At 41.9% G+C, this 24,651-nt stretch overlaps 2 protein-coding genes across 3 annotated transcripts; one reads left to right on the top strand and one right to left on the bottom strand.

Moving 5' to 3' along the window:
- Window positions 1-812: 812 nt before the first annotated feature.
- On the bottom strand, window positions 813-12,024 carry LOC111228088 (mothers against decapentaplegic homolog 2). Of its 2 annotated transcripts, none has more exons than XM_022753893.1 (11): window positions 11,895-12,024; window positions 10,436-10,846; window positions 8,892-8,981; window positions 8,464-8,657; window positions 6,739-6,873; window positions 6,297-6,371; window positions 5,362-5,415; window positions 4,941-5,153; window positions 4,633-4,770; window positions 3,646-3,790; window positions 813-3,071 (listed from the first exon to the last, which is right to left on the bottom strand). In XM_022753893.1, exons 2-11 carry the CDS (start codon window positions 10,669-10,671, stop codon window positions 2,948-2,950), a joined length of 1,404 nt encoding a protein of 467 aa, XP_022609614.1. In that variant the 5' UTR covers window positions 10,672-10,846; window positions 11,895-12,024; the 3' UTR covers window positions 813-2,947. The 2 variants fall into 2 exon arrangements, with proteins under 2 accessions (XP_022609614.1, XP_022609623.1); XM_022753902.1 differs by having other exon boundaries at window positions 6,309-6,371.
- A 573-nt stretch (window positions 12,025-12,597) lies between these two features.
- On the top strand, window positions 12,598-22,294 carry LOC111227422 (very low-density lipoprotein receptor-like). The gene is made up of 21 exons (XM_022752886.1): window positions 12,598-12,681; window positions 12,890-13,045; window positions 13,425-13,640; window positions 13,753-13,971; window positions 14,467-14,682; window positions 14,790-15,019; window positions 15,628-15,757; window positions 16,196-16,386; window positions 16,682-16,868; window positions 17,551-17,763; window positions 17,872-18,055; window positions 18,134-18,335; window positions 18,524-18,688; window positions 19,025-19,225; window positions 19,683-20,232; window positions 20,352-20,471; window positions 20,724-20,831; window positions 20,973-21,206; window positions 21,365-21,746; window positions 22,073-22,178; window positions 22,271-22,294. The coding sequence occupies exons 1-21, from the start codon at window positions 12,618-12,620 to the stop codon at window positions 22,292-22,294; spliced, it is 4,098 nt and encodes a 1,365-aa protein (XP_022608607.1). The 5' UTR covers window positions 12,598-12,617.
- The last annotated feature ends 2,357 nt before the right edge of the window (window positions 22,295-24,651 follow it).

Below are 24,651 nucleotides of genomic sequence, written 5' to 3'. Positions count from 1 at the left end.
TTTGCGCTTCTCATATACACACATACCGAGGTGCAGTTAAAACTGGAGTAAAAAATAGTAATATCACAATGTAAAAAACGACTAAGTTTCAATGGATATTCCTGCATTCAAAATGTAAAATTAAGATAAGCAAAAGCAAAGAACGTAATGTGTAAACCATAAAGTATCAAAAGTAAAGTAGATATGTTGCTGAATATTAAATTTCAGTGTCCTATTAAATTATATGACTGGATTATCAATGATTCAGTATCATGCAAATAGCATTTTAATGTTGGTGCTGTCATGGTGGAGTTAATTTAATTAACTCCAACTATAACAGTCAGATGTAGTTAGCAGAATAAAATGTAAATGTTTCCCTTCAAAATGCAGTGAACCAAAAGTATAATGTAGCGTACAAAAAATAAAATACTGAGGAACTTCCAGTTTGTAGTGAACTACAGTACTTGAAAATGCTGCTAAAGAGTGTAGCTGATGTCAGCCACCATATACCTGTGCTACTCCACAAACTTTAAAACATCAGTTTACTAAAGGATTATAGTGCAAGGTGCAACAAATTAAACCAAGTGAACACATGGTGGCTCTGTAACACAAGACTGTAACAGAAGCACCATGTTTTCACTTGTGAATTAATGACAGTTCAACAATTTGTGTGGAGACTTAATCTGTGCCAATACAGCACCTGCTGCCAATATTTATCTATATTTTCAGTAATAAATATCCCCAATAGCTGCAATCAGGAAAAACACACACATAACAGACTCATGAATCATGAGAATAAAAATCTTTATTAGTGTTTTATGAAGTCTGCATAATATGCCACACGCCTGAGAAGCTTATGGTCAGGAAAAAAAAAAAGAAAAAAAAAAGAAAAAAAAAAAAAAAGAGAACTGCTCTATCAATACCGCCCTCTACTGGTAAAACAACTGCGACATCTACTGTACTGACTGCTTTGCAAAAAGATTACTGTTAAATACACACATACTGTACTACTGTTATGTATATGTATGTCTGGTCCACGTCAGTTTTTGTAATGTATTTTTTCACATTCATATGTTGCAGGCCAAAGATAAAAACAATGTAACACTGGACCCTAACACATGGTTCAGTTCCCCAAATCCAAACTTCACTAGGTGCACTTAAAGTACAATCACTAGTGCCATAAGGTAAACACATTTACATCAAAAAGAAGGGAGGGGGGAAACATGTTAAACTCGCAACAGCCACGTAATGACAATAATGGCAGAGTTTAAGGTAATAAGTCTTGTTGTACATACTGTATTTTATAGACGGAACAAATACAAAACACACATTAACACAGAATGTCCCAGTGTGCAGGCACATTTGCTCTTCTTTTCCCGTGGAAGAAAACCGCTCTCCTCCCATGTTTCTGTAACATTTTGATAGCCAATTATATCTGGTTGACCTTAACCCGCTTGACTGAGCACCAAAAGGCTACAAGAGGTCACGTGTGTTTTTCAAAAAAAGTGAAGAGATGAATGAGTAAATGGCCATTACAAAGTTTTACATGCCTCTGGAATCATTAAAACCATTACAGGAAAGTAGACTTTGGGTTTCAGGCAAATCTGTTGTTTTGTGTACTTTAAATGCACCAGATTTCTTCGCAAAAACAAAGGATAGAAACAGGCTACACGTCATGTGGGGCAGTGATTCTTTTTTGTTAACCAAGACAAAGAGCTGCTATTTGGAAATGAATTCAAACTGAACCTTTTGGGTAAAATGAAGGAATGATCCATGCCCTCCATGTCACTTTAGAAACAACTGTGGTCTTGAAAATATTACTTCAATAAAAAGTGAACGACAGAAAAATTTAAGTATATTTATATATAAAAATACATGAGAATACAAAAAAGTAGCAAAACAATGGGGATATAGGCTAAAAACTGAATAAATTTATTGATACCTTCAATTTCTCCTGGTGAGACGTTTAATGCTTCACCTTGGAGAGCCCCAGGACTCCCAGTGTCGTGTCAAAAAGAAAAGAAAAGAAAAAAAAAAAAAGCTTTTACATAACAGCTGATATTCTCTGGTCCCTGCCCAGTGCACCCTGCAAAGCCTGGCCAACATCTCTCTAGCTTCCACACCAGGCTGCTCAGTGGGGATGATGGGTATAATTATAAAGAAATAAACTACAGCCAGACTGAGTTTGCAGATTGTTTGGGTTGTTTTTGATTATTTTTTAAACTAACATTCCTATTTGTCCATTAAGAGGTATGTCTTATAAAGACACACATCAAGAGTTATAAAAACGGCCGTTCTGGCAAAGTCAATTCAATCAAATTTCACAAAACACATTGTGGCGTTTTCCTTCAGAGGAGAACGGCCACCAAGGCCATCGTTTCTTCACCAAGCCTCCTCCCCCTTGACAAAAGATGGGGCCAAGTTTCCCAGAGAAAAGTAAACTTAGGTTCAGAACAATGGTTGGGGTGGGTTGGAACAAAAATCATTTTAGCATTCAAGCTCGTGTTACTTATACAAGCAATCTTCAATACTGAGAAACTATTCACAGATATTTTTGGTATTTCCCCTACTTCCTGGACTAAAAACCAATATACATTTTATTTGTACCACAAATAGATCTAATATTAAGGATTTGGGGAAAAGCAATTTAACAAGGTGCATGACATAGATGGGTAACAAAGTGCCAAATTTTTACTGAAAAGTCTGTATATGTATGTGTGTGTGTGTGTGTGTGTGTGCGGCAGTGTAGGTGCATTTGTTCATTTGTGTGTGTGTGTGTGTTGTGTGTGTGTGTGTGTGTGTGTAAAGTTTAAAGAGGGATGTGGAACCGGGCCACAAATACTATGAAGTATGTTACAGAAAATTCATTCTGTGGGGGTTTCCATTTTTTCATGAGAGGACTCACAAGTTTAGAATTTCATGATCTTTGTAATGGGCTGTGGTTTTTTTTGGGCGTTTCCTTAGCTGTTTAGGACATACTGGAGCAACGTGCAGACGGGGAACCCATCTGGGTTAGAACCTTGTCCAGCCACTGCAGGGGGCCGTTCAAATGCAGCTCTATCCAGCAAGGAGTGCTTGTGACAGTCTGCCGCCTGGGAAACAAAGGCATACAGTTTAATGGTTGGCACACAGGACCAAATATGCTCTACACTGTGCTTAAACTTATGTGCAGTGTGCAATCAGGAAGAGGATGTTGTGGTTTGTAAGTCTCTACTTGAAATCAATTGTGAAGGACAGGTATGTGAAAATAAATCTTCAATGATAACTCACATACAGCAAGAATCATACCTGGATTTAACTATTTGCATCACACGTGACAACATCTTACGGTATCATTAATAAGGACATAGGACACATTCTCAAAAAGAAAAACAAAATGATGCTACTACTGAGGAAGCCAAACTTCTTCACTCCAAGACCATCATGTATAACCAAGTCTGTTGAAGTTGAATTTGTGACGCATCAGTCAGAATCATTTCCTTAACTAAATGTTTCAGCTCAATTTTCCATGTCAGACAGACAAACAGTTATTATACTCTGTTAAAAATTGTCAGAATTAGAAGTAAGTTTTATTCATATTTAAAAATCTGTTTAATTTAAACCTGAACAGATATGAACCCTTTTGCAATGAAAACTGTTAACATATAGTTTGCCGGCACTGCTCACCTGTACTCGGCTCCCCAGCCTTTGACAAAGCTCATGCGGATGGTGCACATCCTGGTGAGCTGGTAGACCGCCTCAAAGCCCTGGTTGACTGACTGAGCCAGCAGGGCTGCAAATTCCTGGTTGTTGAAGATTTTTAGATTACAACCTAAAAGAGATAAACAGGGCAGCAGTTAATGTGGGTTTTCCCAGGGCCTTGACTCACCACACTGACATCTGGCTTTTGGTTGGCACTGATCTGTCTTTGTGCTTCTGGCCAGTTTTCACACAGAATTTTTGAGGTGTGTTCACCCTCACTGGCCTCTACTTGTCCTTAATCTGTAACAGTTGGGTTGCATGAACGTGCTGAATCAGCATCAGAGCCAGCAGGTGATTGGCCGTTCACCCAAGCCAATCCGTGAGATCACTCATTTAACAGGGTTTTTATTTCCTTTTCACCTTCAAGCAAAACTTTACAACTACTTTAAAAAAAAAAAAAAAATATATATACTACATAATTTAAATCAGCATTACAAGCACATGACAGGAGACTGACAGATCAGTGGTGCAGTAGTGGAGCAGTAGTCAGTACAGCAGGAGGTTTGAGATGAATCTACGTATGCTGTGAACATTTTTCTGCCATGGTTCTGGGTCCCTAATGAAGTCCTTTGTAACTAATATGAATCCAAGATGAATGAAAAAATAAATGGATGAACCACTTTTATCCACCATAAAGGAGGAAGCTACAAACTGTTGAGAGGATGTGGATTATTTCATTGCAAAAACACTGTTGATGGTGCTCATCTTTAAAGATCTTATTCATTACGGGTACAGTATGGTGGATCTGCTGGGCACATACAGTATGTTCTTCTTCAGCATCACCTTCAGAGCACCATATATTCAGTCCCAGCAATTATCAGGTTTATAATTTTATTTTGTTCAGTGACACCTTACTGCCAATTTCACCTAGTTTCTCTGGTTGCTACACAGGTGACATTTTCAGCATCTTACCGGGAGGAATTTTACACACTGTTGCCGGATGCCAGCCATACCGCTGGTTGCAGTTTGGACTCTGGACAAAGATGGCGCTATCACTCAGGCACTCGGCAAATACTTCCCCTCCAATGTAGTAAAGTCTAACTCCTCTTCCTGTAAAAACAGACAGAACATATTTGCTCATCTAGTACAACAAAGACTTGAAACAACGTGTGTGAATATGTTCAACTAGCCCAGTGACAGATTGAAAGCTAACTCAAACTATCAGAGGACATTGTCCCCAGATGCTACATAAAAGGAAGCCAAGTGAATCTCTGTCATACCTATGTGCCTCCGGGTCATCTCCACAGTGGCGTTCCTGTTGACATTAGACAGCAGGCCCAGGCAGAAACGCTCAGAGTTTGATGGATCTGTGAATCCGTCCACTGTCAGCGAGGGCTGAGAGGCGTGGAACGTCTCCCCCACACGCTGGTTCAGCTCATAGTAGGCTATAGAGCACCAGAAGGCCGGCTCCGAATAAGTCACCGGCTGCAGGTCTACAGCAGAAGATTGTGTAAATAGTTTATCCCAACAGTCTCTTATTGATACAACATATGTTGATGGAAAGACTTAGGCACTGTAAACGTTGTGTAGATAATATAAATTCAATCAGCTGTAAACCTGTGATGTATTTAATATACAGTTACTTGTGTGTTCTGTATTGTTTGTTTGTATTGTTTCAGATGGGAGGGATTTGAATCTTACCCATGCTGTGATTGACAGGAGACAGAGTGCTGGGCGAGAGCTCCGCTGGAGAACCTGACAAAGAAAACAGGAAGTCATTGAGTCGGACAGGGTCACAGGAGACCACAACATGGGTGACAGGTGGATTGGATCAAAGACGTGATGAAAGTGGAAGTTGTCTCGCAAAGGAATTCCAAAATGATTGTGTAAAACTGATCTGTCAACATTAGAGTGATGAAGACATGCCCTTTACTGTTACTATAACAACAGCCTCGTCTGTACATCCTACATCTTGCTTGTTGAGATTGTACAGTGTGAATAATAACTTATTTACAAAAAGAACAAAATGGATGATGTATACAAAAACATTAGGTAGCCTGCTGCTGTTATGGTTATCATTAACAGCACACTGAACATGTGAAAACACTCTGAGGCAGAGAGTTAAGCACCGGTTAGGAGGGTTATCACAGGAAAAGTGTTTTCTCTGAACTACAGACAAAAGATGTACCATGCTTCCTAAGTTTATCACATACTTTTCCAAAGGAAAGGTACTGAGGCTACAGAAACTTGATGTTAGGTATGAAATGGATGTTAAGAGTCAAAAACCAAGGAATTCATAGAAATGCAACTTCTCCAGTAAACATTCTCAAACTATCTGGTATTGCCATGAATCTTTGATCCACAACTAGCTTCTAATGTGAGGTAGGTCAGGTCAGTTGTAATTCACTTGTGAAACATACCGTACATAATCACCAGGTCAAAATCAGTATCTGCAGATAATTGATCTAAATCGATATAAAACATGTTTGTCGAAGCACAGGAAGTCGCTCAGCATAAAGCTTTGTGTTGCTGATTGTTTACCGTGCACTTTTTATAAAATACATTTACTTGGACCTGGTCTCGGAGGTGAGGCTGACAGAAAAGGGAAATGGACGGAGGTTGCTAGTCGAGAGTACCTGTGTCCATACTTTGATTCATCTGTTGGTCGCTGGCCTCCCCATCTTCACTGATGTAGCCAGGTGGAGGCGTTTCTGTTCAAATGATGAGGAGAAAAAAAGCTTTTATTCGTGATGTTGTCAGAATTTAAAATTACTGATTAACCTACTCAAAGAAAGGAAGGAAACCTATTTTTACTAATGTCATATTTTCTTTCCTGAACTGATGAATAGTGAAAACACAACTAAAGTATATGACAGGATTTAGAGAATCAAGTTTGTTTAATACAATATCAAAAAAAAAAAAATCTCTTTACAGATACAAACTAGAAACCATGTAATATGGTGCATAGAGAAACCAAAAATTATTTATTTACTCTCAGATTTCAGTTAGTACATTATGTAACCCTTCAGTGAAACATTTAAACAAAGTCTCTTCCATCTGACGCTGAGGTAAACTCACCTGGTATATAGTTGTTTGGAGGTTCAATTCCTGCAGGAAAATTTGTGTTCTCAGGTATGGAATGAGTGTAGTCATCCAGAGGTGGCAGCTCTGGCAGGATTTCTGAGTGTCTTGGCACAAGAACAGGAGGCAGCACTACAGTGTTGGGTAAAAGTAACAGAAGAGACTCTTATCAGTTATATGCCTTTCCAAAAATTGTTGTCAGTTGTTTTTATGCAAACTAGAATTAATGCCTCATGGTCGTATGCCTCCGCCAAGCAGTCAAGTTGCAGAAAATACAGTCACAATCTCCCCCTCTGTTCCCGAGTTACAGTGTTTAATAATGGCCAGAAGTGTTTTTGGTGTTCAGAACTCACAGTGAAGTTGACGTTGACTTATTGGATATAAAATGTCATCATTTCATAATTTTGTCCTGTTGGACATTTATATTCAATTGTGTCATAATTAGTGTATGAATTCTTGAAATATGGCCAAAACTGGTTTTGTGAGGTCTCAGTGACCTTTGACCACCAAATTCTGATCAGTTCATCCTCGAGTCCAAGTGAATGTTTGTATCAGATGTAATTGAAATTCCCTCTAGGCATTCCTGATATATCACACTCACAAGAACGTGAGTTCACGGTGAACTTTGACCTTTGACCACTAAAATCAAATCAGTTCATCCCTGAGTTCAAGTGAACGTTTGTACCAAATTTGAAGAAATTCCCTCAAGGCTTTACTGACGTACGTATAACTCGAAAACATAATGCCTCGGGCTGCAGCTGCTTCTACCCAGAGGCATAAAAGTTTCATTATTGTGGGAAAGACTTTGCAGCAGCATGAAGACAATGATGAAACGCTACAAGTCCCCAGTGAAACTTACTCCCACATTTTGGAAGATGCACTTTTTTGCTGTCTTAGTGAGAGTTAAATGCAAAGATTCATACCACTCTTGTATCTGTCTCCTAAATACTGTATAAGGCGATAGCCAGCAGGCACCTAGCTTAGTATATAGACTGGAAACAGGCGGAAACAGCTAGCTTGGCTCAGTCCAAAGGTAAAAATATCTGCCTACCAGCACATCTAACGCTACTAGTTCACATATTTTACCTGCTTAGTTTCATCTGTACAAAAAACACAGGGTAAACATGATATGACATTGGAGTTTGTGTGTGGGACTATTTCATGGCAGTCAGCAGTGACTTTATGTATACTTCTGGTTGTCTGGCAACCTGAAGATGACCACAAGACTCCAGGTAGTCACTGCACCCAGCCGAAGAAACAGTCCCCCACAGACTCACTTGGAAAACCAAAAATGTTTATATGGGTTGAACAGACAAGACATAACATGTTAATGAGCTGAATGAGTGTTTAAAATGGCTGGGGTCTCACTTAGAAAACAGTCCATATTAAAGGTTTACTGTGCGAAATAGCTGAAAATGGCGTTAGCAACATGGTGTACTCTGAATATAGAGGTGTGCATCACACACCGACCCATTTTTATATTTATCTCCAAGGCCATAACTGTCCCTGTAAGTATCAGAGTAAGACTTAAGTTACTGGCAAGTTAAAGAAAATGCTACATAGACAAATCGCCAATGTATTTAAAATGCTGATACTTAACATTCAGTTTAACTTTCCAAGCATCAGTGGGAACCAACAGATTTAAACAATCATGCCACAACCATTCAGTAGACACTGAAATACGAACAGATGTGTATGTTTTAGGTAACAAAGTCCTCTCACCTGGGGTCTCCACCCTCTGATAGTGGTAGGGGTTGATGCAGACCTCGTCCTTCTTGAGGTGGAAGGCATACTCACAGGCCTCGATGGCACGCAGCTCGTGGTGGCTGTGTAGGTCCGGCCATCGCCACAAGCGGCAGTAGATAACATGGGGAAGCCCCTTCCTGTGGGAGACCTGCAAGCGGCCATCCAGGGATCTGAGTGAATAGCAAACAAGAGATTGTGGTGAGATGGGTGGAAGATCCACAGGGGAGGGGGGGGGGTGACACATATTATGGCCAGGTAGGGGAGGGAAACAGAAGTATTGGATTGAGTGGTGACAAGAACGAGAAACAAAGATGTTCTCAATGTCTGTCACATCCAACATTGTAATGACAACTCTCCCACATCAAAGTTGTATGCAACACTACACAATAGTTGAGGATAGTCACCTGGTTTGGTCAGGGTAGCTGTATAGGCCTGATGTATCCCACTGTTCTATCGTATTTGGTGTACTCAGTCCCCATATTTCAGAGCAATTGCTGTGCACAGAGAAAACAACAAAACAAAAACAAAAAACAAATGATAAACATGGGACATGGCTCATTCAGAATATCAGTATGGGTAATGTGAACATTAAAAGGCCTCTTTTATTGGAGTCTTATGGCAAAATAAAGACATCAAATTCATTTTCAGCTGTGGACATGGAGGATGGGAACTTCAAATAAGAGAAGCCTTTTTGACAGAATTAAGGGAAAAAAACAGAACATGGAATCTGCTAACGCACACAATGAGTGAGACAAAGGGCATTCTTCAACAGTGTGGCATTGTATCAAACACTGAAAATAACTCAAAACCTTTTTTTCACTAGTCATTTATGTCACAACTTATCTGGAGACATTCAAACAAACACTGAAGACACACAATGGCACAAAAGAGGGGAAAAACAGAGGAGGCAACCTTGAAAGAAAAAATAATTCCATTTTCAGACATTCTCAAAACAGTCACAAGAAAATGGCCAAAAAATAAGAAATTAAAAACATGAAATGAGGACAAATGAGTAGTTGCTTCTGAATAACAGGACAATAACACATTCTACATGTTAAATGCTACAAATACACAACGACATATACTAGACTTAATTACTGGAGTGGGATCTCAACTACAATTCAAAATTGCAATTGTCTTGTTCATGACAGGGCAGGAAACCAACTTTTCTCCACCAGCCATAGCAGCTCGTAAATCCTACAATTCAACAGCGATTTTTACTATGGGAAACTAGGTGTTCAGAGTATCCAAATGTTGAATGAATAGCTGCCAAAGGGGCAAGCAGGGTAGACAAGCTCCCCAATCACAATCAAAATATACCAATGTGAGTATGGCTGGTGGCAATGGCCCAATCTGGCATTAGTTTTTGTTTGTAACCCACCCTCTCTCTCATGTAGACATCCTCTACTACTCCTGTCCTCTAAAAGAAATAATTTCATTCACATCAAGCCAGCCACTGTATCTCTACAAACGTAACAGTGCGGCCTAGAACAATTCTCAGGCGATAACAACCAGCCCGCTATCTATAGACATACAAACATCTGACATGGTTCTTGGCGGCACATCAGTAAGGAATGAATCTGTTAACACAGTGTTCCCACTGAACGTGAGTCTGGGCCACCAAGGCTGGCTGGCTGATAAAGACAACATTTTCTCTTGCCCTTCTCATTTCTCTCTCCCCATGAGAGTAATAGAAACTGTCTCAGAGTAAGCACACTTGTAAACAAACAGTAATTTGATTAATTTTCTGATTATTTTTAATGGCCAATTTATGTTCTACTATTTTGCATCCCTAATCAAATCCCTAAAAAAGCAAAGATTGCAATCTGCAGCCCATGTTCGTTTTCTTTTAGGCAGAGGTCTCAACTAAGCACACTTGCAGAACACAGGTGTAACAGCTTTTTCTGAGACCCTGATTTGAAGAGTAATCAAGTGTTGGGCAGTATACCTGGGGATGGTGACACACTTGGTGTTGCAGTTCTGTGTGGTGATAGCTTTCTCCAGCTCATCTAGCTGGCCTGTCCTCTTTAACTTCTTCACCAAACTCTTCACAGCCTTCTCGCACCATTTCTCCTCTTGCCCATTCTGCTCTCCACCACCCGCTCCGCCCTGGCCACTGGTCGACTTCTTCCAGCCCAGCAGCCTCTTCACCACAGGAGGGGTGAATGGCAAGATGGAGGACATCTTAGCTGGACAAGCTGGGAGTCTCCAGAGGACTCAACACAAGCTCTCACACACACAGACAGAGGGGACCTGGAGCTACAGTTTGGGCCCTTGCTCTGACGGGGCCCCTCTAGAGACCAGTGAGTCACAGGGTGGAAGCCAGTGCTAGCAGGGGATACTCAAAAGAGATGCACACCTTGGGAAAAAGTCACACACAATGTACATCGTTACAAACAAAACATGGAACAGAAAAATATCCACATCTAGCTGATCAAAACAATAAAAGGCAAGTGTTAATCAAGGCAACTTCGAACAGTGAATTCAATAGTAAGGCTGTCTTGGCAGTGTGAACGTAACACCAGTGCATCTTGTGTGAAGTTATGCATTTGTTGAACAAGTTTAACAAGCACAAACGTCCACTTGATGTTAGCTTGTCACAAACACTGCTCGACATCTAAGCTAGCTAACTTGCAAACTTACAAAGTTAACACACGGGGTGTGCCTCACACTGTCGCATCCCGTGCACGCGAGCAATCACGACCAGCTATTAATGAAGATAATGAACAGCACGGTGAACGCTATCAAATGAATGTGAACAAGGGGAGTATTTTGTGACAGCACCCCCCCCCCCCCAGTGCTAACAGCAACTGGCTTGGGAAGGCCGGCAGCTAGCTACCTGGTGGGGGGGCCTGCTTGACTCAAATCACAACAATAAGTTCACTTGCATTAGCTTGCTGAGTGTTTAACAGCAAAATGCTCAAATATTCTTAGCTAAACGCTTAAAGTGAAAAACTGTAGTCAACCTAACTAAGTAGATCGGAGGGACTTCATGGAGAAGTCCTCGTCTAGCTAGGTCAGCTAACGTTAGCCTAACAAGCTAGCTGCCAGCTTGTTATCAAAAATCCTTTTGTTGTGATCCACGAAAAAACCTCCTGTGCGCAACAGTCAAGTCGCGATACTTTGCTACCTAACGTCAGCTTGTCAAATAAATTCAAGCTATAATTAATCTAATCACACAAAATGTCACAATATGATTTTAACCGTTGTAATGTTTTATTTCAACGTAGCGGTTTGATGTTTGTGACTTTTACTGAAATATAGGCACCAAAATGAGTTAGCATCTTGGACGAACTCTTCCAAACTGAGCCCTGGCTCCCGCTGGCTAACGGAGCTAACGAACATCTCTCACACAAATCAACATGCTTCAAAGTCGAGAAAGCAGCTTAAAGCATTCCAATAGTTACCCCAGTTTTAAAGTCCAAAGCTCCGCTTTTTGAGAAAAATATGCGCACAGCCCTCTAAACGCCTTGTTAACAAAAAAACGCCTGAACTGTATTGTACTGCAACTAATTTTGACAAGGCTTATAGGCTCCTCTCAAGTTGCTACCAGTGCTACTGAAGCTAGTTAGCTAGGTTAGGTAGACCGGAAAACACAACAAACCTGATGACTACGTACGAGCGCTTAATCCCGCCTATTCAAAATCTGATTGGAGGATTATGAAAGGACCTCTGAATACTGGCGCATGTCCTTGACAAGCCTTATTGTTTATTTGACAGCATGGCTTTATATCTGTCATTCAGAGAGGTTTGGAGGTAAAGGCAATTTTGTTCTGCATTTTTACAGGACATTAACTCACTATTTGGATTTTTTGCATAGTAGATTAGCAGAAAAAAACAAAACAAACAATAACAAAACAAAAAACAAACAGTCAATCAATTAACTATATCATTTTATTCATATTTCAGGAAATCCAGTAGGAGTTTTCATAAATTTACCTGCATTTATGTATGACATAAAAACAACTAGGCCTACAGCTGCTCAGGTTAATATATATATGGAAAGAAGCAATGGCTCCTCCCCTCACTCAGGTGTTCAATCAGGTTGTATTGGCCTCACCTGGTACCATTATAAAATGCAACACTGTCGCCCTTGGCAGCATTTGTTCCGTTTTATTTAGTCTGTGGCGATGGGTGGATGGTTGTTTCTTTTTGTCTTATTGCAGTTGTCAGAGTTCTTGCAAGCTGAGCCAGGTGAACCAAAATAGTTTTTACACCCTCTACAAAAAAAACCTGATTATAGATACATCATAACTTATTCAAAATGTTGTTTGTCAGTTCAGAAAAACAATGAAGAATGTATTATCACCTGTTGTCTTTACTATTTTGTTTGTTTTCTTTAATTGTATTTTTTACTAATACATTTTGTCCTTTTTTTTTTCTTTTCACTTGATTTAAATAGTTGTTTCAGCTGGAAGCAGTCCTTTGAATTGTGGCCTTGGCTCTAAACGGTGCAAAGATGGCTCTGAGTGTGTCCTCTACAGCCATGTATGTGATGGAGAGCCTGACTGCAGGGATGGTTCAGATGAAGAGGACTGTGCGTCTGGATGCAATGGAGGTACAAGACTGAATCCACAGAAAATGCATGATGAAGTCAAGTACTACTTGCCAATACTTTGAGGTTTGTTTTGATCTATCCAGATGGACAGTGTTTTCAACATAAGAGTTTAGACGTCAGATTAGACATCCACTCCTCACAGAGGATTTAATGTGGAACTGTTGTATAAGACTGCATTACTTTAAGATAGGCGTACCTAATAAACTGGCAACAAAGTGCATCATCATATTGTGTCGTTAAGTTACTGTAAGTATTTTATTAAGCATCCAATCAGACATACCAGTGATTTAAATGCAGCCACAAAGGGCCTATAATAAACATTTTTTTCAGGCCAAAGCCATTACTTGTCTTAAAATGGCAAATGCTTGAATCTAAACAGATCAATTCCAGTGTGCCCATGGGAAGAAGTGTATAGACAAGGACCAGGTTTGCGATGGTGTCCCTCAGTGTCAGGACCGTTCTGATGAACTGCACTGTATGAAGCAAACAGAGGGCTGTGTTCACCACTGTGACAGCAAGAGTCGCTGCTTGCCTGCAAGCTTCCTCTGTGACGGAGAGAGGGACTGTCTAGATGGCACCGACGAGGCAAACTGTGGTAGGTTGAAATCATTTGAGAATACAGATCTCTTTCTGGAGATGATCACATCTATATTTAGGACTTGCACAGGATACAACCTTGAGCCACAATCTTTGTTCCTCTAAATCAGAAGACCAAGAGGACAGTGGGTATGAAAAGGAAGAAAAGACCAGCACAACCCCTGAGCCTGCTGTATCTGATGGCCCATCCACCATCATCAAGTGTCCTTTGGGTGCCATACCCTGCATGAACAAGGTAGAGTGTATCCTCTACAACCATGTCTGTGATGGGGAAGCAGACTGCAGAGATGGCTCAGATGAGGAAGAATGCTCATCAGCGTGTGAAGCAGGTAATCTGGTGGTTGGTCTGTGTAGGTTTGATCCCCTGTATGTGGGTTAAGAATGACTTTACTGCCCCCTAGTGAGTAGCATTATCATATTACATTTTAGTACGTCAGAATCAAAGACCTTTCTTCCAAGTACATAAAATATACAGGATAATGCTTCAGTGAAGTTGGTACAGAGACACCCAGCTATTTGGCTTCACATTATGTACTGACATTACATGAGGACCATTAGTAGATGTAACTGTTGAGCTGAATTTAGTCAAATCATATGGATCTGAAGTGATGTTGGATTGTATTGTCACTACAAAAAAATATTGCACAAATCATGCATAATTAGAATCATGTTTAACAATAGGATCAATATAGTGTCAACAGGAAGAGCTGGGAGATGTCAGGTATGTTCACAGGTTAAATCCACTGAAGCTGGGAACACGCCACACAATTTGAAGCTCGACTACAACCTGCCAGCTCCCTGATTAGTCCATGTGTGCTTTACAGACCAGTTCCAGTGTGCTCATGGAAAAAAGTGCATTGAGCAGGGCCAGGTGTGCGATGGTGTCGCTCAGTGTCAGGACCGCTCAGATGAACTGGGATGTGCCAAGCACATGGAGGACTGTGCTCACCAATGTGATGACAAGAGCCGCTGCATTCCTAACAGCTTCCTCTGTGACGGAGAGATGGACTGTTGGGACGGCAGTGATGAGGCCAACTGTGGTAGGATGTTGGTGAACTAGTAAAATTAATATTAACTAACTGGATTAATCGGCTTTAGTTTTACAGAACATCTGTGTCTGGGTATCTTTGTCTCCTCCACCTTGCAGCTGATGAGGACTGCAGTGCCACTGAGTTTAAATGCACCAGTGGCCAGTGTGTGTCAGCCACAATGCGTTGTGATGGTCACCCAGACTGTTGGGACCATTCGGATGAGGAGAGCTGCACCAAACCACCAGTCTGCACCACCAAGCACCGCTGCCTCCAGAGCAAGGAGTGTCTGGTGCAGGAGTGGATCTGTGACGGAGATCAGGACTGCAAAGATGGCACTGATGAGAAGGTGCGTGTTCAAGGCAACATCACAAGTTGTAAGTAAGTGAAGTGAAGTGTAAGTGAAACGGTGGAGTACCTAAAGTATCTTGGAGAAAATTTAACAAATCTAAACGGATTTTTGAGCAAACATAATGACAATAGTATACTGTATGTTATGTTCTTTGAAGACTTTTTCTCATACCCCTTCTGCCAATGTGTCCCATGCTGCAGTACCTAACTGTATACAATATATGCTTATTTTTATACTATATTGTTTTTCCTTAGTATGCCAGAAATCATCATGCTTTTATACATTTCATATGCATGTTTTCTGAGGTCTTCCTGAGACTGTTTCACTTCCATTCACAATTTTATTATTATTTTTACAGCTTGGAGCAGCTCCTCCATTTCCCCATGTGTAATCACTGTGAAAACCTGCTCAGAATTCATTAGTAGTGCAGATTTGGGACACAGCTGTATGGCTATCGTGAGGCAGGTGCTTGATGTAGGGCTTTGAAGCCAGGTACTCCCAGTGGCCTAAACATTCACCAGGAGACCCTGTTGTGTCAGTTTTCAAATCAAACAGTGAAATAACATTAGAGATGACTGTAAAACAATCCACGGGTTCCTCTGTAGGATTGTCCTGTGGCTCCACTGACCTGTGGCGAGTTCCAGTGGTCGTGTAAATCCAAGACCAAGTGTATCCCTTCAGCCTGGAGGTGTGACGGTGTGAAGGACTGTAACGATGGCAGTGATGAGACTGAATGTGAGTAGGTATACGATGTAAAACACAGAAAGAGGTGGAGTTGTTTTACCGACTAGAAACTTGATTTTTAAGTGAGATCAGGACATTATCTTAGCCTAGTAACTGCAACAACTACGGTTGGAATAATGTAATCTCACCCACCCTTTATACCCATGTTCCTGCCTGAGTCTCTTAACTATTGATTGAAGTAAAAAGGATTCATTTTAATTTCAAAATAAATTAAACATTACTTGTTGAAGTTCATCAGGATGTCTGAGCTTTCAGCAAAATAATGTACTCAGCTAGTTGTGAAAATGAGGGGTGGGGGGGGGGGGGATTTACTGGAGAAAGACAGTTTAAGGGTGTGAGAGCTGATAAAATGTTAACTTTCAATAATGGATTTCCTTTATCATTCATCATCAATTTTGGCTGAAAACCTGTAACGTGTGTGTGTTCCAGGTGGGGTGGTGGCATGCCTCCCCCACCAGTTCCAGTGTGGCAGTCAGGAGTGTCTGGATCCAGTCCTGGTGTGTAACAACATCACCAACTGTGCAGACGGCTCAGACGAGGGAGGCAGCTGCCAGATAAACTGTGCAGAGGCAGATAACAGCCGCTGCTCCCAGAGCTGCTACAGCACGCCACAGGGAACGGTGAGGACTCTGTATCTCCAACTTTGACTTCACTAATTAACCTCTCTCTCTCTCTCTCTCTCTCTCTCTCTCTCTCTCACTCTCTCACTCTCTCACACACACACACACACACACACACACACACACTGTCTGTCCTGCAACTCAGTGGCTTAAAATGGGAAAGTAAAGACAGATAAATGCAGCAGAAACTGAACTGTGAATGTAGCAATGAAATGAAGACTCTGGATAAACAAGCCTTGTTGTAAAAAAGACGAGTGTGCTGTAGCTCCTCTAATACTGGGTTCTTGCTGTGTAGCGTTGTCACTGTACAGCAGGGTTCAGCCTCATGGAGGACGGCCTGACCTGTGCTGATATTGATGAGTGTGACGGTCAGAGCCCAGCTGTGTGCAGTCAGCTGTGCATCAACACCCCTGGCTCCTATCGATGTGACTGTCACCCAGGCTACATCATGGAGGCAGGTGGCCACAACTGTAAGATCACAGGTAAAGTCCTGTCGGTGAGGTACAGAGCAGTGACTGGAGGGGAAGCGGCATAGAGGCAAAGTAATAGTTTGACACAGCTCACTTTCTTGCTGCGAGTTGGATGTGAAGATTGATACCACTCACGTTCATCTGTTAAATATGAAGCCTGAGACAGTTAGCTTAGCTTAGCATAAAGACTGGAAGCAGAGGGAAACGGCTAGCTTGGCTCAGTCTGAAGGTGAGACTTCACTTACCAGCACCTCTAAAACTCACGAGTTATATCTTGTTTGTTCCACAGAAAGTAAAAAAGGTGAAATTGTCAAGTAGCAATTTATATGCCAGACTATTTCTTTGGCTAGGTGCAGTGACTTGAGACCTGTGTACCTCTTTGACTGAGCCAGGTTAGCTGTTTCCACCTTTTTCCAGTCTTTAAGTTAAGCCAACAAGCTTCTGACTGTAGCTTTATATTTAGCAGACAGACATGAGTGGTATTGATCTTCTCTTTTGACAAGAAAGCAAACGAGTACATTTCCAAAAATATCAAACATTCCATTTTAATGTTTTCAAGTTTGTAAAAAGCTTTTGTCCTCATCAGCAAATGCATCTACTCAGATGATCCTTATTTCATTAATTTTAACAAACTGTCATAACTAAGAGGTCACACCGACTGGAACCAATTACATAATCTTGTTTCATCCCTCAGGTGAACCCCTCCTGTTGTCGTCAGTACAGACAGACCTCTTCTTGGTTGGACTGCGCAGTGGCAGTGTGGATGTGCTGTCCTCCTCTGCCAAGAAGGCCATCCTGTCTGTGGACTACGACTGGAGGGAGCAGAGAGTCTACTGGGTCAGTCTGGACAGTGAGAACATCAGGTGGTCCTCGCTGGACCAGAAGACCACGGGAACTCTGATTAAAGGTTGGTGCAACACGAATGTGGTTGGAGTATTGTCGGAGGAAGTCAGAGGAATAAATATTCAGTGTTATACACGAAAACACCTCCTCAAGACACCGTTTGTTGCCACAGGAATCCGGGCTGATTCTGTAGCTGTGGACTGGCTCGGCAGGAACCTGTACTGGATTGATGGGGTGAACAGTCAGATTGTTGCCATCAGGCTGGCCACAGGCACTCTGGAGTCACTGGACCACAGCGTCATCCTGGACGAGGACCTGGATCAGCCCCGCTCTCTGGCCCTGCTTCCGCAAAAGGGGTTGGTATGAATTTATTTTATTTGTAAGAACCTTTTTAAGACCAGGATTAAGTCTCTTTGTTTTTTTTTTTCTACCAGGCTGATGTTCTGGACAGAGATTGGTAATGTAGTGAAGATTGAGCGGGCTGGGATGGATGGGTCAGAGAGGAGGGCGGTGGTGAACTCCAGTCTGGGCTGGCCTGGTGGTGTGGCTGTGGACACGATCTCTGACAGAGTCTACTGGACAGATGAAAGACTCGGCGCAATTGGATCTGCGACACTGGATGGAGATGATATTCAGGTAAATCCTTTTTGAGAGGGGGGTGTTGCCATGTTGCCTTTGTTTTTAAGCTTTGAAAGATATATTTTTTTTTTCCCTATGCAATTTTTAGATGCATCTGTCCCAAATTTTGCTGTACAACCCTTTCCAAAGTAACAGCAAGTCAGATGCCTAAATAAAAATGCACGCTGCACAAATCTCCCTCTCAGATCCTCCAGATGAAAGAGACCACCAACCCGTTCTCGCTGGCAGTGTTCAATAACATGCTCTACTGGACTGATGCCAAGAAGCGAGTGGTGCAGGCTGCTCATAAAATCTCTGGCAAAAACCGTCAAGTTCTCCTGAAAAGACCCAGACAACCTTTTGCTGTGAAGGTGAGTAAACGGTTTGGAATTTAGAATTGGGTGCAAATGTATAATGGACACTGTAACTAAATTTGGATCACCTTCATGTGTGAAGTGCTCGCAGCAGCTCGCTAAATTGTGCATGCACAGTATGACGTTGTACTGTGTGTTTGAAGCCTTCTACTTCAACAAGATCTTGGCACGGTTTTGGGAAATTGAGGAAAAATCCTGGGATTGCTTGTGCAAAAATTGCAGCTGTGGAATTTTAGTGTACTAAGTACTAGATGTAATGTTTCAGCATGAATTGTAAAGTACAAAGTACAAAAAAGCAGAATTAAGACTTCTGTGTTCCCTGTTGTTTTGTAGATTATCCACTCATTGCTCCAGATGGGCAACCAGAGCCCCTGTGAGAAGATGGACTGTTCCCACATGTGTGTGTTGGCGCCGGGACCCAAAGCTGTGTGCAAGTGTCCCTCTGGTCTCTCACTGGCTGAGGACGGTCTGACCTGCTCCAGCCTGGTCAACTCAGCATTCCTGCTGATACTGTCTCCTTCCACTGTCACACAGGTTGTGCAAATTTACACCAGGTCTAATCTGTTTGGCAGGATATATTTTAAAGGAATCATTGGGCATCATAGGAAATGTGGTGTGTGTGTGTCCAACAATCTAAAACTCACTATTTAAAAGTAACGTCATTTTTATAATCTGTTCAAAAACAAATTATGAACAGATCCCTGGTTTAAAGGAGGGTTATGTGCCTGCAGACTATTGGCAGATGCTACAATTTACAGATGTTCCCTGAATGCCTCACATGCAGGCAATGGGTAGATGCTGGCTACAGCATACATCACTAGGTTTCCCATGAAGATGGAGTTTGAGGCAACAGCAGTGCGCTGTACAGTGTCCTTGTGAGGTTTATAGGGGGCCATCGGGGCCTTTGCCTCTCCCTCTCCTGTGCCTCTGCATAACTTACAATTAGACATCTGTGTGCGAAATGTATATTTAATCCCAGTGATGTCTGTAGATCTACCTGCAGTCTCGACACACAGCAGCAGAGCTGAAGGGCTGGCCTGAACACCTGGCCCTGCAGGTGCCCAGCGTCAATGAAGCTGCCATCATGGACTACAACCTACGTTACCACACCTTATTCTTGACGGATGATGGCACAACTTCACTCAGCTCCTTCAAGCTGAAGGACTCAGACTTGACCTCCCAAGGTCAGCTTCTCAAACTCCTGGGTGACGCCATCAGTGCCATGGCCCTGGACTGGGTGACACTTAGCGTCTACTGGAGCAGCAACAAACAGCGCCGCCTGCAGGTGACCTCCATCACGGGTGCCTACACTGCCGTTCTCATAAAGGAAGGGATTGGTAGAGTGGAGTCCATCGCCCTCCACCCTCCCAGTGGGAGAGTTTGTTTCACCAACTTGGCTCGGCAGGATATAGGCACTGTGGCTACTGTAGAGTGTGCTAACATGGACGGTGCTGAGCGGAGGGTGATGTGGAAGGATGCTGTCCAGCCCACATCTCTGGTTTTCTCCAGTAACGGGGACACGATCTACTGGGCTGACTCTGGTAAGAATGATTTTGGGTATAGTTGTGGAAAGATTTAAGTGTTTTCATGGACTGAAAGTTCTTTGGAACAAAGCTGTAATTTGTTTAGAAAAGCAGTAACATCATGGTTTCTGTCTCAGGTTTAGGGACCATTGGCTATGTTCAGCTTGATGGATCTGGATACAGAGAGTTGAAGGCCGGTGATGGCCTGGCTGCTGTGGCTCTGAGTGATGATACGCTGCTTTGGATGACTGTTAATGGTAATGTCTCATAGCATCTGCTTAATTAAATACACCTAATGCCATATTAGAGGCACCAACTTGCAGGTGGTGCTGTTCAACAAGCTATTCAAGACATTGCCTCCATAAGAAAATAGTTTCATAACATGTGCGTTTGAAATGCAACACATCATTGAAGGGTCAAGCTATGAGTGCTACTGAACCTGTAACAGCTTGTGATCTTTTCTGTATTTTTCATGGTGCTACATTTCTTTGTGTTGGCTTTTCCCTCAGACAAAACCAGGCTCTGGTACAGAGATGAGCAGCAGCAGAACAAGTTGTGGTTTGAAGTTGGCACAGAAGTGGTCAGCTTGAAGGCATTTAGCAAGTCAAGTCAGACTGGTATGAAAGAACCAGACCTCATGATGCCTGGGTCATAAAGCTGGTGTTGATATAGCTGGGAGTCACCCATTTTTATGGTTCTAAATGCCAAAAACAAAAATCACAAACTCCAGTTGATTGACAGTCTGCTTGTTTCACCAGGTTCTAACCAGTGCACAGAAAACAACGGCAACTGTCAGCACTTGTGCCTCGCCACCCCAGGAGGTCGGACATGCAAGTGCGGCCATGATCACGTCCTTGTGAATGCCACCCACTGCAGCCCAGAGCAGGGCTGCCCAGCTGGCACAAGGCCATGTCTGGATCAAGTCTCATGCCAGCCTGTCGAGAAGTTCTGTAACGGGCGTGTAGACTGCTCCGACCACTCGGATGAGAACTGTGAGTATTTATATATTTATACCTCCTTTTTAAAGGGTAATAAGAACTAGAGGATATCACAATATAGGTAAATGGATATAAGTAAGCTACACCTTGAACTGCAATGACTGAACCGGCATGGAGTTTTGGCTGAAACTACTGTTGTCGTCGTCTTCTAGGTGTCAGTCTGAAGCAGTGGTCAGGAATCAAGGTCCTTGCTCCCACGCAGCCTCGCAGCTCATCTCCTCCTCCTCCCCCTCTCCCCCCTCTGTCTGAAACCAATGACCTGAACACAACCCTGAATGTCAGCAGCCTGCTCATGAACCTGGATGCCCAGCAGTGCAGCCAGAGACACTGCAGTGGCAATGGACGCTGTGTGGACAACAGTGGGGACACTGTATGTGTGTGTTCACTGGGCTACAGCGGCGATTCCTGTACGGACCATCTCCTGCAGACCGTGCAGCGTCCCTTGGTCTATGGTGCCGCGGTGCTCGGTGCAGGAGTGCTGGTCATTTCTGTGCTGGCAGTGGTGATCAAGAGGAAGAAGAATGCTAACATGAGGTTTTTCAGTTTATACTAATTATTTAGAAACCGTTGTGTCTCAGACACAAAGATGGACAGTTTCCTTTTTATAAGACATCAACTTTTTTAAATTTAACTATGAGCTCTACAAGGCACAACCACACTTTGAGCTAGATGCTAACATCATCAGCTGATTAAATGTCAAGATGGAGGCCAACAACCAATTCAGTGTATTTTCTACATTTGATGTCTATGGGGAGAGTTTGTTTGTTTGTTTGTTTGTTTTTAAAAATGTTTTGTCACTTGTAGCAACAGTTGAATCTATAGAGGTAGCACAGGACTAAATTTGTCTTTCCTTCCTGTAGGAGAGCTAGCCCAGCTGCTATGAAGGATACAAGTATGACAGACCTGGAGAAGAAAGCTGAGACCGCCCCACCCACAACTGCCCCAGTAGATACAGAAAAGCCAGAGGTGGACCACCCAAGAACTCCATAAACTATCAGGGTCCCATTTGTCTTAATGTGCCTATGAGATGAGTGTGACTTTACCTTCTTTCTCTGCAGGAAGCGGTATCGTCTGTGGACTGAGGCTGATATATGGGCAAGCAATGTTTTAAATAAACAGTTTGCATTTTCCTCTGTTTCCTGTAAAGTTATTTCAGAATTGTTTATTTCTTAATTGTCTGTTATACACCCAATTTAGACTTTTTCTTTTACATGGACTGCAGCAGATAATTGCCTGAGTTATGGCAATGACATAACTGACAACATCGGAGGTCGATGGTCGGTGGTCTCTCCTTTTGTAAACCGCTTGGAAGAGATTCAGCACCGAGTATAACGAAGGACAATAAAGATGTGGCGCAGGATGTACTCTGATCCAGGAGGACAGACCACGACTGCACAAAATGCCACATGCCATCTAATGTAACTGGGGAGACTAAGAGGTTCTTGATCCAAAACACACTTGCTAATCTCTTTCCTTGTGCGACCTCTAGATGTCCTCAAGAAGTCGCATATTATGTGTCACAAAAGATGAAGGCAGCAACTAACAATTTTCATTATCACTTAATCGTTTGGTTCATGAAATGCTAAACAAGAGTCAAGTGCATGTCCCAGTTTCCAAAATGTTTCATCCCTCAACCATATGAACTAAATTTAATTTTCTCCAAATATGGCAACTTTCTTTGATCTGAGAGAGTATGTATGATGAGACATTGTGATATGTATTTAAAGTCTAAAATGGATTCTTCCCATTGTTTACTCCAAAACCACAAAACACATGTTTACTCTGCCTGTGAATAGGCACTTCTGGTGCAGCTGCTCATTCTCATTATCCTCAGTGTTTAGCACTCTCTAATTTCACTCAGTCTGGGGGTGTGATTTAGTGATTTAGATTTGATTGTTCATGAGTCGGAACTGGAATGAAGAATGCTAAAGACACAAACCAGATGATGAATCACTGCTTTATTGTACCCACACATCAACAGTCATATAAATGCAAGGCTAAGCAGAAATTAGCTCATGGTAGAGTTGGTACATACATCGGCATTAGTCTGCTGTATCCCTATGGTGTGCAGGGATAAGGGGACACTCAACCTATCCAGGTAGGAATGCGGAAAAGCTATATTATTCAAAAATAATAGTTTACATTCTCTACTATCTAATATACAATTGATATTCATATATTGTTTATGTAGCTAATTTTTATGCCAAAGTTTCAGTATATGTTTTTCTGAATGGTGGAATTTTAATCCCTACTTAAAAATACATCTCCATTACACATTCAAACAGTTAAATGAAAAAAAAGTTGTTGAAATGTTCTCTTTGTGCAGAATAGTGTTATGGATGCAGATATTTAAAACTGATGCATTAACATGTGAGCAGCATTTTAGCGGATCAATCTCGAGGACTGATTTAACTAAAGTATTGGATAGGTAATATGGAAAATCTCAGACATTTCTAACCATAATAGAGCCCTAAAATCTTTATACTTATAGCCAAGTATAGTTAGAAACATTTCACCTGTTTTAATGCAAATCAACTTGTCAAAAATGTTGTGGAAATAAGTCTCTGTATCGTGAAACATCAGCAGGCTGTGATAGAAATAGAAAATAGAATAGAAAAAGTTGATTTTAGAAGTTAATTTGCATTGAAGATAGGTTGAAATATCCCTGCTACACGTTTAAGTTTAAGGAACTAGTTGCTGACTAGAATGTCTTGATAAGGGAAGTTTTTAGCAGCTGATAGCAAAATGACTGTCAGTCGGGTAAAAAGTGTGATATCTAAAAGAGGAAATGTAGTGGAGGAGAAGTATATAATAGTATAGATTAAAAATACTGAAGTGACATACAAGCACCTCAAATCTGTTCTTAAGTGCAGTGCCTGAGTAAATGTACTTGGTCACATTACTGAACCAGTATAGTGCTTATGGTTTATTTGTTTCAGTAAATACAGGAAACACAGTAATGGCATTTCTATGGACTACACTTTGCGCTGTCGTCATGGTGACTGCAGCCATGTCTAAACCAGTAAGTAGCTCTTTTATTCTGTTATTACATCTATACCAATGTAAAGCAATGTAAGAGGACTTTCATGTCACCTTCCTTATTATAAAAACAGGTCTGTCTAAGTGAAAATGAGGATTCATCCAAGTCATCAGAGTCCAGAGACTCCAGTTCATCAGAAGAGACTGACACTCACATTCGGGATTCACAAGACCCCCTGCAGCCAGCGTTTACAGAGACAGACAGGCCTAATGCTAAAGAGCAGACCGACCCCCTGAACACTGCAGCCCTACTTCCCTCTGCAGACTCGGGGCTTTCTCCAGCCGCGCTCAACACTTCAGCACTGCCAGACCCTGAGGACCCTCAAACCTCCACTGACATTGATGCTTTACAGCTCATGCCAGAAGATCCTTCGCAAACTGCTCTCGGCATGGACATTTC

The sequence above is a fragment of the Seriola dumerili genome, unplaced genomic scaffold (assembly GCF_002260705.1).
Source record: "Seriola dumerili isolate Sdu_G_001 unplaced genomic scaffold, Sdu_1.0 BDQW01000017.1, whole genome shotgun sequence".
NCBI classification, from domain to species: domain Eukaryota; kingdom Metazoa; phylum Chordata; class Actinopteri; order Carangiformes; family Carangidae; genus Seriola; species Seriola dumerili.
The sequence above is the reverse complement of the archived record's forward strand: the minus strand, read 5'-3'. Positions and strand labels throughout refer to the sequence as shown.

Excerpts from the sequence above, each read along its gene's own strand:
- LOC111228088 (XM_022753893.1), bottom strand. The coding sequence starts at position 10,671 with ATGTCCTCCATCTTGCCATTCACCCCTCCTGTGGTGAAGAGGCTGCTG. Across the intron at positions 8,658-8,891 it reads AGCTACCCTGACCAAACCAG|ATCCCTGGATGGCCGCTTGC; the intron begins GTGACTATCCTC and ends CTATTCACTCAG. Across the intron at positions 6,372-6,738 it reads TCCAAACAACTATATACCAG|AAACGCCTCCACCTGGCTAC; the intron begins GTGAGTTTACCT and ends TCATTTGAACAG.
- LOC111227422 (XM_022752886.1), top strand. The coding sequence starts at position 12,618 with ATGGGTGGATGGTTGTTTCTTTTTGTCTTATTGCAGTTGTCAGAGTTC. Across the intron at positions 12,682-12,889 it reads GTTCTTGCAAGCTGAGCCAG|TTGTTTCAGCTGGAAGCAGT; the intron begins GTGAACCAAAAT and ends TGATTTAAATAG. Across the intron at positions 15,758-16,195 it reads TGGCAGTGATGAGACTGAAT|GTGGGGTGGTGGCATGCCTC; the intron begins GTGAGTAGGTAT and ends TGTGTGTTCCAG.